At 40.6% G+C, this 18,058-nt stretch overlaps 3 protein-coding genes across 9 annotated transcripts; 2 read left to right on the forward strand and 1 right to left on the reverse strand.

Annotated features, from left to right (window-relative positions):
• The first annotated feature begins 1,368 nt into the window (after nt 1-1,368).
• On the forward strand, nt 1,369-4,576 carry LOC119078313. The gene is made up of 2 exons (XM_037185820.1): nt 1,369-1,965; nt 4,302-4,576. The coding sequence occupies exons 1-2, from the start codon at nt 1,441-1,443 to the stop codon at nt 4,425-4,427; spliced, it is 651 nt and encodes a 216-aa protein (XP_037041715.1). The 5' UTR covers nt 1,369-1,440; the 3' UTR covers nt 4,428-4,576.
• LOC119078300 (ATP-dependent helicase brm) lies at nt 4,528-15,509 on the reverse strand. 4 transcript variants are annotated; one of them, XM_037185795.1, is made up of 9 exons: nt 15,319-15,509; nt 13,637-14,551; nt 13,100-13,465; nt 12,800-12,903; nt 9,261-9,352; nt 8,969-9,194; nt 8,830-8,907; nt 6,232-8,765; nt 4,528-6,160 (listed from the first exon to the last, which is right to left on the reverse strand). In XM_037185795.1, the coding sequence occupies exons 2-9, from the start codon at nt 14,358-14,360 to the stop codon at nt 4,780-4,782; spliced, it is 5,505 nt and encodes a 1,834-aa protein (XP_037041690.1). In that variant the 5' UTR covers nt 14,361-14,551; nt 15,319-15,509; the 3' UTR covers nt 4,528-4,779. The 4 variants fall into 4 exon arrangements, with proteins under 4 accessions (XP_037041690.1, XP_037041692.1, XP_037041691.1 ...); XM_037185797.1 differs by having other exon boundaries at nt 8,830-8,904; nt 15,289-15,509; XM_037185796.1 differs by having other exon boundaries at nt 8,833-8,907; nt 15,289-15,509.
• Nucleotides 9,902-12,798, forward strand: LOC119078309 (inositol monophosphatase ttx-7-like). 4 transcript variants are annotated; one of them, XM_037185815.1, is made up of 8 exons: nt 9,902-10,336; nt 10,397-10,649; nt 10,709-10,812; nt 10,873-11,406; nt 11,687-11,940; nt 12,001-12,253; nt 12,312-12,415; nt 12,479-12,798. In XM_037185815.1, the coding sequence occupies exons 5-8, from the start codon at nt 11,726-11,728 to the stop codon at nt 12,744-12,746; spliced, it is 840 nt and encodes a 279-aa protein (XP_037041710.1). In that variant the 5' UTR covers nt 9,902-10,336; nt 10,397-10,649; nt 10,709-10,812; nt 10,873-11,406; nt 11,687-11,725; the 3' UTR covers nt 12,747-12,798. The 4 variants fall into 4 exon arrangements, with proteins under 4 accessions (XP_037041710.1, XP_037041711.1, XP_037041709.1 ...); XM_037185816.1 differs by having other exon boundaries at nt 11,715-11,940; XM_037185814.1 differs by having other exon boundaries at nt 10,873-11,349; nt 11,688-11,940.
• Nucleotides 15,510-18,058: the final 2,549 nt, after the last annotated feature.

The raw sequence follows: 18,058 nt of genomic DNA on the forward strand, positions 1-18,058 counted from the left end.
TACGTCCAAATATCCTTACGATGTACGCACTTGTTGTTTTATTGTACAAGTCTCCTGTATCGATGGCACATTTAGAAGACCTCTATGGACTGTTTGCCACCGACTGATGAGTAGCAGTTCTTCGAGCTCCTAAATGACGAAACAGGTTATCTCTGCTTAAAACGTGATTTCATCAAGATCACCTTCTCCTTAACGGAGTCCCATGTAAATGGTCCGTTGCCAATCTGCAACGTTAAAAAACTGACTGAATTTTGTGCACTCCCTGACTGATGTGTTAATGACCGAGGTTGTCATTTTATATTTGGCAGTTGTACTTACGTAAGTAGAGTTGTAAAAGTAATAGTTCTGAAAGAACAGGTTAAGACAACCACGGAGGCGGGTGACCCCAAATTTTGTAAACTCACTACAGATAGTGTGAGAAATCAACTTTAGGAAAATATTTTTTTGGAAAATTGAGAATTTTGTTTTTGTTAAGTTGTATTTATCATATAAACTTTGCAGCCGTTAACGCAATTTGTGTGTCACCGCCTTCGTGATCAACTCAGATTTGTATGAAACTGTTGTTTCAGAACCTTGGTAAACATGGACCTATGTCGTATGGCGAAAAAATAATTTGAGGACTCAAAATTGAATAATTTCGTCAATAGGTTTTTCCAAATAACTGTAAACCCGAACTTTGACAACACGAACGACAACGATTTCATCCACAGAGGTGAACATAACCCGTTAAAATTTTCGCGTTGAGGTTGAGTTGCCTTCTGTGGAGAAATTTTTTCATTTCGAAATGACCTTTATAGTGCTGACATAGACGCTGCGAACTGACTTAATCAAAGGGTTGTATGCATCACATACGACTTACTAATACATTCACACAATACTCAAAAAAGGTCAAAAGGTACTAATTAGGAAAAAATTGGTTTGTTGTAATGCATTTTTGCTAATTTTCTTTCTTTCTTCCCTCCACTAATTAACTAATTAAAAATACGTTCTTCGGGTCCACGTATGTTTGATAGAATTGGAAAGAAGAGACCAGCAGCAACGAGGGCCGATAGATTTTTTGTTTTTGAGTGGCTTTGTGGCTGCAGCCCTTAGACGTTCTCCGACGTAGTCAAATTGTTCCAATTTTTATTGTTATTTTGAAAACGGCCAACAAAGCCGAGTGACTGCAAATTGGCCTTTTAGTCGGTTTAAATTTTAATTTTCGTAGAAACACACACCTGAGTATATGAAGTGTTCCCAATATTCGTAGAAAGCATTGAAAATTTCGTTCGTGCGAAAAATGCTTGAAATTCGTCATATCAGATCCACAAACTCAAAGTGAACTGACTTTGACTACTGTTTTAGGAACGTCAGCGGCTTCAGCTCATATTTTGATTATTATTTCAGTAACATTTTGCAACTGTAACTGTAACTGTTTTGTGTCTCAAATTTTATACAAAAATGAGCTCAAATAATTACGCAGAGCAAGCTAATCGCATTTTGAGCAGTGAAAATCTGCAAAATGTCGGAACCATCGAGCAGGAACTAATAGACCGCAATTTGCTGCACGAATCTGAACGATTTCTATCATTTGATCGACACAGTGTTGCGTTCAAGCAGACAAAGGTCGAAACAACGGAACAGATTGATGGCCGTGTGAAAAAATGCAACGAATTGCGTGAACGATTGAAAAAATTCACCAAAACCATGAGAAAATCGTTTCCACAAGCAGATCGTCATTGCGATAAACACCAAAACGCAAATCCAATCGAAGTGGCCGAATTATTGAATAAGCTCAACGAGAAGGAAGTACCGATGCCGGACTTGGTCAATGTTTTACAGGCGGATGAAGCGGTCTTCCAGCAACATAAATCGAATATTGAGAAAGTGAATAAACTCATGGAAACAGTGAAGGGATATGAATGTGCGATCAAAACTTTACCAGCTGTTGGCATGATCAGCGAAACGGTTACGCTTTTGCAAGAGGTGAGTTCTTATTCGACTTTGAATCATACTTAATGCATCTAGAAAGTATGTGAACAGCAGAGAACCATTGTCACATAACAGGAAAATACTTTCGCAAAACGGGTCTGGTGGAAAATTAGAGAAAACGTGAAGTGAACTGGGTAATCCGTCACTCTATGGAAATTAGCTGGAAGTCGTTGAGTCAACAAAATTCAAGATTTTGTCCGATTCTTCCTTGAAATAATAATAATTTTATTTTCCGAGTGGGTAACCACTGGCCGCGTGTGCAAATAATGTTTTCTTTACGGTATCCAAATCCGATTTCCCGATTTTTCACAGTTTCTTGGTAAAGAATAATTGTTTTCAATCTTACAGAAGCAACGTACCTGTGTAAATACTCTTTAAGGTTCCTGAACACGTATGACATCATTTCATCAGAATTTTTCTATAGTGCGAACCATCCGGATTCCGGAATAAAAATGTATTTATGAAGAAAAATAGCGCGATCTGTTGCTTTGAAATGACAGAGGAAAAGTATTATTGACTAAAGTTACACTATTTGAACGTTTCCGAAAGGAAGAAAGTCGATTAAAGATTTTTTTAAACCTTAAGTCACGCGCGAATATTTTCGTTTGATCACTATTACAGTTCAATGCTTTTACTTTACTAGGGAAAAAATTTGCTCTTTCCCAAGCTAGGAAAAAGTCTTTTCCTCACTCGTAGAGGGTCGTGTGAGGTGTAATTCAGTCTTTTTCGGTTGAACATTTCAACTGCACATATCTCATTGTGGATGCATTTTAAGCCCAATAAGACCCTATATGCAATGGAAGTACATGCAATTACCTTTACAATGTCACCGCACACGACCCTGTACGACTCGTGTAACTGGAGAAATTTTTGTATAAGAAAATCACATGTTTTCGGTTTTTGATCACCTCCGACCAGCCACACAAGCTTCGAAGAATTTTATGGAAAGTGGTTTTGGCTTCTAGGGTCGAATACATTTCTTGACACATACGAAAAATTCCACTGGAAAATGCGTCGGATTTCGGTCGGATGTTTTTCAAAAGAGTCCCTCGAAGGAATTTTATATCTTGTACCACTATGAGTACTCATCTGGATACAAGATATCAAATTCCTTCACTGGTATAATAGTAATATAATATTCTTTCTATTCCTACAAAAGATCTCGATTCGCTTCCCGTTGTATACTCACCTGTTATCATCTAATCATTTTAATTCCAGTTCGTTTCCCACTATTTCGTTTTTTTACAATTTTCTACTTTTTCAATCAATTCTCGATCTCGATTGAAAGGACAGATTTTCCGATGTCTCGATTTCCATTCCTTTCCCGTTTTCTGGTCATTTCCCGATTTCAGTCCGTTTCCATATTTCTAGTAATTTCCGAACTGTGGTCCTTTCCCGATTTCTAGTCATTTCCAGATTTTTTTGGACATTTCCCAATTTATGTTCATTTTCTCGATCTCTAGTCACTTTCCCACTTATTTTCTCCTTTTCATTAAACTGATCTCCACATAAAAATGTAATTTTGGTGGGTTTCGTTTGTTTCTTTCGTTTTATTTGTTCCACAAGTATTCCACCACATAGAAGTAGCGTTTGTCTTTACGTTTCTTCAATTCTACACGTACGTGTGAGTAAAATGACACTCTTTACGCTTCTTTCGTTGACAACATGTAGAACGATGTTAATTTGTCGAATGCTAACAAATTAAAATATTTTATTGAGTTGAGTTTACTTCTTCCCGCAAAAACATTTCCAGATATCCTGGATACACATTATTTGCACACGGGCCACGGGTAAAAAATCTGTCTCACCAATTTCAATTCCACTAACCCCACTAAGCTCCATTTCTTATTTCCAAAAATTCCATCGCCAATGGATTGGCTTGTCCCATGGTTGCTGATCAAGCTTGTCGTCTGCTTGCAATGATTTTGTTACTGGCGACTGAATGAAAATCGCGAATTAAAAATGGGAAAATGGATGGACTGAACGCACTTCAAGCATGAGTGATCACAGTGGTTAGCTGAAGGCAGTAGTATACTCTATTTTACATGAAAATGTTTTTACGTTTGTATCATACACTTTCCAGTTTCAGAACTCTATGTATAGAGTACTACTCATGCTTGAAGTGTGTAGATGGGCTTCAAAATTGGATCAGATGTTTAACCTTGACCTCTACCGACATAAACATATCACAATCGAATCTTCTACTTCCTTCGATCTACGCATATTTTCCATCAGATAATTCCATAGATTCGCCGCTCATTTTGCCACTTATCATTAATCGACAAAATTCCATAACAAAATACAACTATAATGCCCGGTCTCTTTACCAGATAATCAACGATGTCGATTACCTCAATGAATCCGAAACGATGTACGCTGGTCTTTCGAAGCAGGCACCGTGCTATCTTTACGACCAAGAAGTCAAAGATCTATCCAATCATCTATACATGCAATAACGTCATACGAAACAACGAACTCTGGTCTTTGGCGAAGCAGTGCCATCTTTATGCCGATGAAATCAAAGATTCGTCCTCTCATTTGTACATACGATAATTTAGAATTTTTTTTTTATTTTTTTCCTTTATTTTAAATAAACCACAATACATTGTCGCAATTGCAAATGTTTTCCGTTTTCCTGTCTCTCTCTCTATATATAAATTGTTGAGTGTTTAAGTCATAGCTTCTACATTATGTGGTAAATGGTGACACTACACACTATCTGGTTAGCATAAACGTTTAAAATCTAGAATTAAAAAGTCACAAAAAGAAATTTTTCTTAATTAAAATCCACTAAAATCCACACACAATTCAATCCATATCATCGTCATCGTCCGATATTGCATACTTTTTCTGCTGTGCCGATCGCTTTCGACGGGCCGGTGGCACTGGTGTCGCTTTCTTGCTGGTCGACGGTGTCGATTGGCTGGCTTTGGGCATTTTCAATTTTTTCATGCTATTCGAGTCGTCCTCCGAATTGTCGTCGGGCTGTTCCTCATCGTCGGATATGTCGTCCAAGTTGGTCTTTTGCTTGGCATCGAAAAATACCGACTGCAAATTGATGCTGTCCTCGTATATCAGCGATGCTTCTTCGTTGTAGATCTGCGCATTTTGACACAGCTGCACGAAGTCCTTTTCCAAATCGGTGAAATCGGAGTACCGGCCGTCTTCGATGCGTTGAATGATCTTCTTGATGTCGACCGGCTTTTTGATGATTTCGTAGTAGTCGGGCAGTTTCTGGCGCGACGGCAACTTCATGAACGGATCGCTCAAAGTGCGTCCCTCAGCATCGGTGTACTGAATGACGGACTGCATCACTCTATGCATTTGTTTCTTTACCTTTGGATCAGCTGGTCGTTTACGTTTCAGCGGCAAATCACCGTCCGAGTCGTCAGAGTTATCCTTTCGACTCTTTCGTTTTCTCGATTTCTTTCTCTTGTCACGATCATCTTCATCCTCTGGATTGTCGTCGAAATCTTCTTCACCATCGATTGCCTTCAACCATTCCTTCTCCGTTAGGCTGTCCGTGTAGTCGACTTCTTTTCTCTGCCTGGCACCACGTCCCTGTATGCTTTCCTCTTCACCATAATCGAAACGATCGACTTCATCATCCTCTTTAACCAACCAATCGGGCAATTCATCTTCAGTAATAAGTCGAGCCTTTCCGTTCAATTCCCTTTCCTTACGCTCGATGTCCATGCGCTTGAACAGCTCCAATTCATCTTCGCTACGCGATATCATCAAATTGATCACTTCATCATCGGGTACCTCGTTTTCTTCCTCTTCATCGGCATCGTCTTGATGAAGGATACTCTGCAAGAATTGTTGCCGCTCCGAACCGGTCGATTTCTGATCGAACATACCAGCCTGAATGACTTTCTCGTCCATGTTCAATTTGTAACGGGCAGCAGCTAGAATTCGTTCCTCCACCGAATTAACCGTCATCAGACGCAACACACGAACTTCATTTCGTTGACCGATACGATGGGCACGATCTTGTGCCTGAAGATCCTGATGGGGATTCCAATCGGAGTCGAAAATGACGACAGTGTCAGCAGCTTGAAGATTCAATCCCAAGCCACCAGCACGGGTAGATAGCAGAAAGACGAAGTAGTCCGAGTCTTTAGCGTTGAATTTCTTTAGAAGATCTCCACGATCTTCGGATTTTGTTGTACCATCCAAACGGAGATACCTGAAATCGGAATAGACAAAGAATTACATTCACAGTCCGAGAACGAATACGGGTCTGCGTGCTGTACTTACGAAAATTGTCGCCATCCCAAATAATCCTCGATAATGGTCATGCACTGGGTCATTTGACAAAACAGCAACACACGATGATTGGTTGCCTTCAGTTTCGGCAGCACACGATCCAATAATTCAAATTTACCGGACACACGATACAGGTCTGGTCCACTGACCACTCCATGACCACCAATATGGTCGCAATATTTCTCTTCAATGTGCTGGAACATGAACGGATGATTGCACAGTTTTCGCAACTGAACAATGGTATTCATCAAGGCCTTGGCTCCGCCTCTGCCTTTGCTGCCTTTCTCCGATCCGTCCGTGAGAAGAACACCCTTACTCTGCATGTGTCGGTACAGGACTTTCTGCAACGATGACATTTCGCACTTGATTATGTACTCGACCTTATCCGGCAATTGAGATTCGACTTCCTTCTTGAGACGACGCAACAAGAACGGACGCAACACTTTGTGCAAACGACGAATGATCAAAATCGTTTCTTCTTCGTTTAGTTCGACCTTTTCACCGGTCGTTGCGAACGGTGCATTGAACCACTGTTCGAATGTGGAACAACTTTTGAAAATTGATGGCAGCAAAAAGTTCAACAACGCCCACAATTCAGGAAGTTTGTTTTGCAATGGTGTACCGGTCAACAGTAGACGATACGGAGCGTTGTAATGGGTGTTCAGCACTTGAGTCAATTTGCAGTGATGATTCTTCATGCGATGACCTTCGTCGATGATCATGTACTTGAACTGAAGCTTTGCCAAAACAGCTTTGTCTTTGATGACATACTCGTACGTTGTCAACAACACGTTGAACTTGGTGGCTCGCATATTATTTTGAATAGCTCGTCGTCCACCCGGTGATCCTTTATACGAAACAACGACAACTGATGGCGCCCATTTTTCGAATTCCAACACCCAATTGGACAGCGTCGACAGAGGAACGATAATCAGGTATGGGCCGTTGACCTTTTTCCGTTCCATCAAATATGTGACCAAAGCGATCGTTTGAATAGTTTTACCCAAACCCATTTCGTCGGCCAAAATTCCATTTAAATTGTTGTTGTACAGCGATACCAGCCACTCCAAACCTTTGATTTGGTATTCCTTCAATTTACCATTGACCAAAATCGATGCTTGTTCGGTAACCGATTCGTGAACGGTATGAGCAATGCTGTAGTATGTCTGCTCTTCAGTACGATATTCGTCGTCTTCCACTTTAGCTTTCTTGATGATCGCCTGCGTCTTCTCAGGATCATCTTTTTTCGTTTCACTGATGCCATGATCTTCATCATCCGAATCACCTTCACTGTCGGTATCGACCCATTCGTATCCCGGATGAGCTTCCAACCAGCGCTGTAGATCGCGCAAAAATGGTGCTTCTTCGCCGGTTAACCGTTTGCCGGTGTTTTGATCCATGACAGTGACTCTTAAATCGGCTGCCGAACAGCTCTCGTCGATCATCGTGTATTCGCCACTCTGAAGCAATTCCTTCTTCCACTTCTTCTTGCGACGAATGTCTTCCTCTTTCTTCTTGCGCTGATCAACTTTGTGTTGCTTGACCATTTCGGTTAAATTGCCGATGTATTCGTCAGTTTGTGACAACAGGAACGCTAAACGTTTGTCTTTCTTCTGATCGATCAGTTTTCGGTATCCCTCTTCATCTTCAGCCATCAATCGACGCATACGTTCCTTTTCGATACGTTCTTGCTCTTTCTTCTGTTCCCTTTCGGCATTGGCATGATAGTTCATGATTGCCTTATTAATGCGGCCAAGTCTGGCTTGATTGTTGCGATGATATTCCTTGAAATCTTTGCCATGTTGAATGACAGCAGCAAGGAATTCCTGGTGCTTCTGCCGACGTTTGCGTTCGGCCTCCAATTTTTGTTGTTTTTCCAATTTCTCTGTAGCCCGAGCCTCACGCAATCCTTGACGTTTGGTCCGTTTGTAAGCTTTCACGTTTACGGCCGTTTCCAACGTAGTGTCACGTCTAGTGCACTGAATTATTTCGCTTCGTAGTTGTCGTTGGAAATTTAGGACACGTAACGCACGTAGTTCAATTTGAGCTTGGATGCGCAGATCTTCGGGCATATTTGCCGGTAGATTTACTAATTCGTCCATACGCAGAGCTATACGAGACGCCATACGATTCTCTCGTTCTTGTAGAATGGTTATGGGATCTAAACCAGCTGGTTTGGCGACTGTCGTGAAACGTTGCTTCATGGAAATCGGAGCTGGTGCCGGCTTATCAGAACGAGGAACATTAGCAGAACCTTGTGAATTCGGCCGAGCTGGTTGATTGGGTTGCGTAAGTGCATTCTGTGATGGAGCCAAGCCTGGAGTCGGAGCAGTTATTTGTGGTGGTTGTCCGCCACTCGGTTTGTCTCCAGGTTTCATTGGTGGCTGAGCGTTCGGTGGAAGTTGCTGCTGTTGTGGTGGTGGTTGTTGTTGCTGTTGTTGCTGTGGAGGCATAATAGGCGGTTGTGGCTGGAGATGTTGTGATTGGATAGGCGGTTGGGGTTGTGGTGGCTGAGGCTGTTGTTGCTAAATTAGAAAACAAAACCGTTGTTCAAAGGTCAATGCTTTAAATTCAATTTATTTGTCATACCTGTTGTTGTTGTGGTGGTGGTGGTTGTGGTGGTTGCTGTTGTGCCTGTGGTGGAGGAAGTGGCTGTTGTTGTTGCTGCTGTTGACCAATAAATTTTCACATTAAAAACTATCAAAATCATAATTGCAATCGAATTTACCTGTGCAGACGGCGGTGGACCACTTGGTGGATATGGGCTTGATGGTGGTGGTGTTGGACATTGCGGTGGCGCATCTTGTCTTATGACTGCCTGTATCTGCTTCGATAGTGGTTGATTACGTGCAAGTAAACGATAGGCCATGATTTGAGCACGCAGCAGTTGCATTTGATTGGAGCTCAAATTCTGCTGTTTAGACGTTGCACGCAGAGCCAACAGTTGAGAATAACTGAAAATGAGTTACTCTCTCAGTTAGATACCCGAAGCAAGTTAAGAAAAGTTTAGCTCCACTTACCGTGGATCCTCTTGCATTCCCTTTTCTTCCATCGAGTCAATTGCTCGTTGCAGTGCGTTTAGGTTTTCTTGACCAGGTGCTCCAGGTGGACCCTGAAAGTGAAAATTATTTTTAGTTACAATCAACAGGTGCGTTGGATAAGGCGAACGGCAAATCTGTATCGAAAATTGTTCATGGTCACTCGCTGTACATTTCGATTGTTTGTATTCATGATGGTTGTTTCGTGTTCGGACTTCGATTGAAAAAAAAATCTTCCACTTTGTACTATTTGCAGTAGGACAATCTTATCTCACTTTCTTTGTGATATCTGAATGTTTTGCTATCGTTTTTTCTAAGAAAACCAGATTACGGTAAAATTAAATGTTGTAACACATTGATAACTTTAGCGATAAAAAGTCAGTGGCGCTCATAAGATCAGGTATTTATTTGGCTAGGTGTTCATTCGCTTCATAATAATTAGAAGTTGTGTCCAAAGGAAAAGGACATCTGGAAACGCAATTCATTTTAAGAATGATTCAATTGACAATGGGAGAAAGAGACAGTCTTTTGCTTGCCTCAAATCTCTGGTGTCCTAGATATTTGTTGCTTATTGTAGAACGAGCGACGGAAAATCATTCAGAAGTCAACTAATTGTTGATTAGTCTATTCTAGCTTGGTGATAATTTTTGTTAACCTCAAAACCAACTTCCGATGCACCCATTAACATTATTATCATACCAAATACAGATTAGATCAAACAAACAAATGATAAAACGTTAGTGTCTGACTATCGAATTTGTGCTAGATCCAACATATAAAACAGAACAGAGAAATTAATTCTTCCGTTAGTGTAATGCAAACGGCGAAACTGCAATGATGGAGACGACTTTCAATGAAATCGAAAACGAATTGATTGATGACTGTTACAATTTCATAAATGTGTTGGCCATCGATGCTGGTACATTGGTGAAGAAAGGTTTCACGAAAGCGAAAAATGTGTCATACAAAACATCAAACGCTGACTTAGTAACTGAATATGATCGTCGATGTGAACAGTTGCTCATCCAAGGAATACAGAATAGATATCCCGATCATAAGTAAGCAGATCACTCATGCAATCAACCAGCACATTTTATCAAGATTTTCGTTCTGTAAAGATTTTTGGCTGAGGAATCAACATCAAAGTTGGAGTTAACTGATGATCCTACATGGGTAATTGATCCCATTGACGGAACGACGAATTATGTGCACGGTATTCCGTTGATTGCCATTTCAATAGCTCTTGTGTTGAAAAAGCAAATAGTTATTGGGGTCATATACAATCCGTTGCACGAAGAATACTTTAAGTGTCGTTTAGGACGCGGAGCCTATCTCAATGATGAGAGGATATATTGCAGCAAAACGGAAACGGTGGGTATGAGTAACCAATTCGATGAGAATCTTATATTTCTTGGTAAACAAATTTTAAGCTTGAACAATCTGTCTATGCTCATGAAGTATCGATGGCCTCGGTGGAATGGCTGCGTGAGAAGAATATGAAGCGAGTCTATAAATTTGCATCTATTGCTCGGGGGTGACTACTAAACTCAATAAACCGAAGAGAATTTCATTAAAACGAAAACCCATCAAACAGATTGCGAACGCTGGGAAGTGCAGCATTAACATTAGCATATGTTGCTAGAGGCTGCATAGATGGCTATCAAGTTGACGATCTGAAACCATGGGACGTTGCTGCCGGTGCACTACTGATACGAGAAGCGGGCGGTGTTGTTTACAAAACCGATGGAACGACCTTCGACTTCATGAATTCATATCTGGTGTGCGCAGGAACCGAAAAACTTTGCCAACAATTGATCGATGGAATAAAAGAGACAGATTCGTGGTCAATCAACTTTGGATGACTGTTCCATTCACATCGATGCGAATTAGAGTGGAACGCAATTTCGTTCTAATTTTGTACAATCGTGTAGCGCAAACAGATTGTCGTAATCAGTCGGTGTATGTACTTCGTTGATAACATACGCCGCAATTATATATTCGTAATAAATTTGCTGAAGAAATTCAACATTTGGTTTAGATTGCGGTCGTAAAATATCATTCGTAAAACTAGGTAACGATAGAGTGAACGGAGCGGTGTAATCTGATCAAAGTGAAAGCATTTTAGAAGGTTTGTTGTGTAGTGTAACCTTCAAACACATTAAAACGGTCAACTGGCCCTTTCACATTAAATGAATTATTTGAGTGAGCTCACAATGGTTTCATTCGAGACATCGATCAAGTTTAAATTGAAAATCATTTACTGAAGATAATCACAAAGCATTTGAAAGAGGAGATAACCGCGCGTTGTGTGTAACTCTGTTCGGTTTTCCCCTTATCTTCAAACATTTAATTTTCGAGAGTTTGTCACTGTTATTTCATCCACATTGATTCCAGTTAAGCATTTTGAGACTTCACACTAATTGAAATACTCAACAGACTCATAAAGAATGTCAGGAACAACCGACGACATTTTGGCAAACGAATGCTATACCTTCGCATTAGATCTGGTGCGTGAAGCAGGTGCAATCGTCAAGACGGGATACGAAGAATTGACCAAAACAGTGAACACAAAATCAGGATCCTGGGATCTTGTCACCGAGTACGATTCAAAGGTTGAAAATCTTCTAATCACAAGCATCACCGATAAATATCCCGATCACCGGTACGACTAACTGCCGTGAACAAATTTTTTGTCAATTTAACGAAATTTGAACTGTTCCAGTTTCATTGCAGAGGAAACTAGGGCCGACGAGGTGCTGACCGATACGCCAACATGGATTATTGATCCAATCGATGGCACGAACAATTTCGTCCACGGCATACCATTCACCGCCATTTCGGTAGCATTTGCTTTGAAGAAACAATTACAAATTGGAATTGTCTTCAATCCGATTATGAACGAAATGTATACGGCACGATTGGGTCAAGGGGCGTATTTGAATGGAAAGAAAATTGCAGTGAGCAGTGCTGCGACGGTTAGTTGATCGAACTTTTTCTATTTAGAGATTTAAACTGAACCGAACTGATTTCCAGTTAGATGAGTCCATATATTGCCACGAAGTGTCCCTAGCTCGCAGAGAAGGCATACGTGATAAGCACATGAAACGCGTGTACAAACTGGCTGCATGTTGTCAAGGGTAAAACTAACTTGATATTCGAATGCAATCGCACGACATTCACGATTTGTCTGATAAATGTAGAGTCCGAGCATTTGGATGTGCAGCATTAACACTGTCGTATGTGGCTCGCGGATCAATCGATTGCTATCATATTGACGATTTGTATCCTTGGGACGTGGCAGCTGGTGCTTTACTGATAACAGAAGCTGGCGGAAAAATTTACAAATCGAATGGAGCACCGTACGACATTATGGATCCGAATATTGTCTGTGCTGGAACGGAACAGCTTTGCAAGGAACTTATTGAAGCATTGAACGGAGCAGATACATTTCCTTTAAGGCTGGAGTGACCTTTATTGGCGATATGACGTGTTTTAAGAGTAAAATTAAAATTTTAACTTACATTTGGCGGTATTTGAGGTTGATAACCACCCATTGGAGGCATTGGCGGACCTTGAGGCATCGGTAATCCTTGAGACATCGGCGGTCCTTGTTGCATTGGTGGGCCTATAAAATTGTAAATAAAGTTATTAAATGTAATTGTCGTGTTTTGTTTCCGACGAACGAAACTAGAAGAGTTCTGTGACAAAAAGACAATCGAACAAAACGACTGAAAGCGACTGACAAAACGATACATCCCGATCTTCGTTCACGAAATCAACGTCAATCTTCGTAAAAATGTTTTCAAATTCCTTAGACTTACCATGCGCTCCCATCGATGGATGATGTGACATATGCTGTGCATTAGGAGGCATATGCGATGGTGGAACACCTTGAGCAGAATTCGGTGGCAATGGACCGTTCATGTGCGATGGATGTTGTGGTGGACCATGTGGATGTGGCTGAGATACATGGGAATTCGGTTGAGGTCCATGCGGAGGCTGGCCATGTAGATTGTTCTGCGGAGTTCCGTGTGGATGCGAATTCGGTGGTCCATGTGGTTGAGGACCATGCGAATTTTGTGGTCCATGTGGATTTTGGGGACCATGTGGATGAGCAACATGGGGATTCGGAGGTTGTCCGTGTGGGATGTTTTGTGGTGCTCCATGAGGATGTGAATTTGGTGGTCCTGTGAAAATTTTAGATTTAGCAAACAGAAATTTCAAGAGGTTTTTTACGTGAATGCGGATATTTGTGGGCAGGTACTAAAGGGTGATTGTCACATCACGATCTTCGTTCAAGAAATTAGACCTTCGCATCTGGCAAAGTCTTTTCTACATTTAACATTTTTTACACTTACCATGTGCTCCCATCGATGGATTTGGCGGTCCATGCGGATTCGGTTGTCCATGCGGATTAGGCTGGCCATGCGGATTAGGTTGTCCGTGTGGATTTGGTTGGCCATGAGGATTCGGTGGACCATGAGGATTCGGTTGTCCATGTGGACCCGGTTGTCCATGTGGACCCGGTTGTCCATGAGGATTCGGTTGTCCATGAGGATTAGGTTGGCCATGCGGATTAGGCTGTCCGTGTGGATTCGGTTGGCCATGAGGATTCGGTGGACCATGAGGATTCGGTTGGCCATGCGGATTAGGTTGTCCGTGTGGATTCGGTTGACCATGAGGATTCGGCGGACCATGAGGATTCGGTTGGCCGTGCGGATTAGGCTGACTGTGAGGATTCGGTGGACCATGAGGATTCGGTTGTCCGTGCGGATTAGGCTGTCCGTGTGGATTCGGTTGTCCGTGAGGATTCTGTGCTCCGTGATTTTGTGGTCCATGTGGTGGACCGAGTGTTTGCGGCATACCGATTGGAGGCATATGAGCTCCTTGAGGTGGCTGATGTGGTCCTTGCGACAAATGTGTTGCTCCGTGAGGAGGAGGACCGTGTGGGCCCTGAATATGCGACGAATTGTATGGACTATGCGGAGATGGTGATGGCGCTGGGCTCTGTGATGGAGGTCCCATTGGACTTGGAGCTTGAGGTGGAGCCATTGGGCTGTTTTGCGGTGATGGTGAAGCCATCGCTTTTTATTTCAACAAGTCACTCAAAAAACTTTTTTTTTTGTTCCGTTGTGAAGGACACGCGTCACTATGCAATTTTTAAAACACAACAAATTTTATGAACATTTTACAAGAGACTGTGCTCTTTCTGGGTATCACTTCTATACGCTACAATTATTCTCACTTTTTATGTTCAAAATATCCTCCAATTCCTGAAAGTGGCAAAGTAGTTTGCGTTAATAAAGGCAACCACACCGAGAGAAGCAATCCAATGATTGGAGATTATTGTCAACATAAAATAATTTTGGAATGAGAGTTCATCTTTCAACCATCCTTTTCCATTGCGCAGATATTTTGGTTGAATTATTCCCTGATTTTTGCGTTATAACCGCAACATTGCCATGAACTACTTCAATTTTCCACTTTCATAAAATTCAGATGGTACCCAAGTAGGAACAGAAAAGAAGCATCGAATCATTGACAAGTCTGAGACATTTGTTGGAGTTAAACCGTCGGTTTTAAGTTTTCTTACGAAAAATTCCTTCTTTTGCATTTCTTATGTCGGACAGGACATTTTTAAGTAAATATTGAAATTCACACCTATGACTGAAGTGTCAAGAAAAGTCGATGAATTTCGTAGGTGAATGGAAATGTAGAACTTCACATTGCATGAACGAAAGTGTAAATAAAGGAACCAGACGTTCCCGGGCGTCATACAGACGATTATGAAACACCTACATATTCTGAAACTGAAGGGGTGGCAAAGTGTCACAACCCAATTTGTGTAATCAAAACACATATTTGCATGCTTTCAGTAATTTCCAATCGTTGGATTGTCTCTAGTTAAGTAGTACATATTCAAGTCGTTATAGATTCATCCAATACATCGAATGAGGATAAATTATTTTTTCTTCTTTGTGAAAGACGCGTCAATATGCAAAATGGCTACCTTCAACTTTAAAACACAAATTTTATTCACATTTTACGAGAGACTGTGCTCTTTCGGGATGTCGAATTTATGATTTTCACGGAATATACTGTGTGTTTCACTTCTGTACACCTATTAATTAACTGTATCCACTTTTTTACCCGAAATGTACTCAAATATCCAAACGTAACATTTCCTTGTACGTACACTTTATGTGGAATGTCGGCAAATTTTTGATTTTTTTGTGGTGATGTTGGTACAACTGAGTTAAATTGTCATTGATGAGTTTTTATGTGTTGGGATCGTTGGGATGTTGAACTAGTAGAAAAACATTTTCCATTTGTGTTATATTTTACCGCCAAAAGTATATAAACATACCACCCAACTCTACATTATGTCCTAAGTTCTGGAAAGAAAAGGTTTTATTTTAAGTCAGCGACGAAGGCAGCTGAAACCCAAATTTGAACGGTTCAGAGGATATTTTCCAAATAAATTTTTATTGTATGTACAGCAGAGAGATCAGTGCCACTTTTTGACTTTCGGGCGCCACGGGTACTTCGAAAAATGCACCATAGTTTTACTCGTTTTTCTTCAGTTATCACTTTTGTTTACAAAGAAATGGAAACAAGAATAGACCGGCTGAAGCCTGGTGAGGTCTTTTTTCATTTTTTTTTCAATTTCTGTTTACTACTAGCTTGGTACTCATTCAAGTACCACTTTGGTATTCAACTACCAAATTTTGGAATTATAAATAGGCAAGCAAGCCGATTAATTTCATCAGTCGGTGTGCAGCTCTCAAACAGTAAACATATCTACAACATCCGTATTAGTCAACTACCATGTTGGTAGTCAACTACCACTTTGGTAGTCAACTACCACTTTGGTAGTCAACTACCACTTTGGTAGTCAGTCAACTACCACTTTGGTAGTCAGTCAACTACCACTTTGGTAGTCAGTCAACTACCACTTTGGTAGTCAGTCAACTACCACTTTGGTAGTCAGTCAACTACCACTTCGGTAGTCAGTCAACTACCACTTTGGTAGTCAACTACCAAATACTCGATTTATAAATAGACCAGCAGGCCGAATAATTTCGTCAGTCGGTGTGCGTCTCTCGAGTAAGAAACATCTTTGCTGCTATATAGTTTGGGGGTCTAACTACCAACAACTACCAATTGCAATGTCTGCTATGAGCGATCGGTAAACGGTAAACAGGGTAAACATCTCTGCTGCTAAATATTTTGGGGGTCCAACTACCAACAACTACCAAACTTTCAAATTGCAATGTCTGCTATGAGCGATTGGTTACCAGATAACAAATAATAATTGATTTGCCTGGTGTTGGTTTGTTCATAGTAGCATTGCAATTTTAACTTTTATCAATCACATTTTATTTGTGACACAGACGGACGGACGGACGGACAGATGAAGTGCCCACAATAGGTCTTTTTTTCCTATGGAAAAAAGACCTAAAAATAGTTTTTCTTACAACTACACTCGCGGAATTTTGAAAACCAACACATTTTCTGTTTCGCGATTTACTGTTTTTTTTTGTGAATTTTGCATTTTAATATGGAGAAATCAGAAACTCAAGTAAAACACAGAAACAGAAAATGTGTCGGAGCACAAACATAATTAGATTCGCAAAATAATCATGTCCGGAGCGATAGCAGAGGACTTGACGCAGTCTAACTTCCAAAAAAAAATTCGAAATTCAAAGTTTTTGTATATTATGGTTTACATGGTGGGCAATTAGAAAAATTTGGTCACTTTCGGGGTATGTTGGGTAGCTAGAAATATTTAGTCACTTTCAGGGTATGTTGGGCAGCTGGAAAAATTTGGTCACATTCAGTGTATGTTGGGCAACTGGAAAAAGTTGGTCGCTTTCGGTTTATGTTGGGCAGCTGGAATAATTTCGTCAATTTCAGGGTATGTTGGGCAGTCAAATTTTCGAATTTCGTCAAATTTTCGATTTTCGTCAAATTTTCGATTTTCGTCAAATTTTCGATTTTCGTCAAATTTTCGAATTTCGTCAAATTTTCGAATTTAGACATTTTTTAATTAGAACTGTTCTAAAAAGCAGTGTTGACCACACTTCTAGAACGACTGATATCCCAACAAAAATCTCTTCGAGAAAAGTGGGACGCAGTCTTTGAGGTACAATTTCTACAATGAATGATATCGCTAGAGTTGACGCTTTCAGCTTCGTTACGCAAAAATTAAATTTTACACCCAAACAAGCTGGCTTAGTTTTTCTCATCATCTACCAAATAATTTTTACCAAAAAAAAAAATTGACTGGAAACAACCAAAATTTTACCAAAAAAATCTGCGTGGCAGATACATTTTTGGCTGGTCTGTTCCTGATAATCTGCCATCTGGTACCATTTAAAAGGGAAATGCGTAAAAGACAAATAATTTAGACTTTTGTTTTACAAAATGGCGGTGACGCCACAAGGAAGGGGCTTCGCCCTACGATACAACAACAACAACACAATCAGTTGATCGTGCATATATTAATATGGGTGAGTATGTGGTTGTATAATGTGTGTATATTTAGTACATCTCCAATAGACTGTTATGATCAGAGTGAGAGAACCGAAGACTAGTACTTATCGAAATATTGCTTTCTCTTTCAACATGTTACGTTGAGAGCGAGAGGACTGAAGACTAGCCTATTATAAACTGTCTTGGGGTACTTGTCAAAATATTTTTTTCTCTTTCATCATAACACTCTATAGACCTTTTAAGTTGAAACAAGAATAGACCGGCTATAAGCCTAGTGAGGTCTT

Source organism: Bradysia coprophila, unplaced genomic scaffold, assembly GCF_014529535.1.
Source record: "Bradysia coprophila strain Holo2 unplaced genomic scaffold, BU_Bcop_v1 contig_248, whole genome shotgun sequence".
NCBI lineage: Eukaryota > Metazoa > Arthropoda > Insecta > Diptera > Sciaridae > Bradysia > Bradysia coprophila.

What these genes read in the sequence shown, in the direction of transcription:
- LOC119078300 (XM_037185795.1), bottom strand. Translation starts at nt 14,360, where the DNA reads ATGGCTTCACCATCACCGCAAAACAGCCCAATGGCTCCACCTCAAGCT. An exon ending in TCCATCGATGGGAGCACATG is followed by an intron (nt 13,466 to 13,636) that starts GTAAGTGTAAAA and finishes AAATTTTCACAG; the next exon opens with GACCACCAAATTCACATCCT. An exon ending in TTGGGATGGCGACAATTTTC is followed by an intron (nt 6,161 to 6,231) that starts GTAAGTACAGCA and finishes TTCCGATTTCAG; the next exon opens with GTATCTCCGTTTGGATGGTA.
- LOC119078309 (XM_037185813.1), top strand. Translation starts at nt 10,113, where the DNA reads ATGATGGAGACGACTTTCAATGAAATCGAAAACGAATTGATTGATGAC. An exon ending in AATAGATATCCCGATCATAA is followed by an intron (nt 10,337 to 10,396) that starts GTAAGCAGATCA and finishes CGTTCTGTAAAG; the next exon opens with ATTTTTGGCTGAGGAATCAA. An exon ending in ATTGCAGCAAAACGGAAACG is followed by an intron (nt 10,650 to 10,708) that starts GTGGGTATGAGT and finishes ACAAATTTTAAG; the next exon opens with CTTGAACAATCTGTCTATGC.
- LOC119078313 (XM_037185820.1), top strand. Translation starts at nt 1,441, where the DNA reads ATGAGCTCAAATAATTACGCAGAGCAAGCTAATCGCATTTTGAGCAGT. An exon ending in CGGTTACGCTTTTGCAAGAG is followed by an intron (nt 1,966 to 4,301) that starts GTGAGTTCTTAT and finishes TCTCTTTACCAG; the next exon opens with ATAATCAACGATGTCGATTA.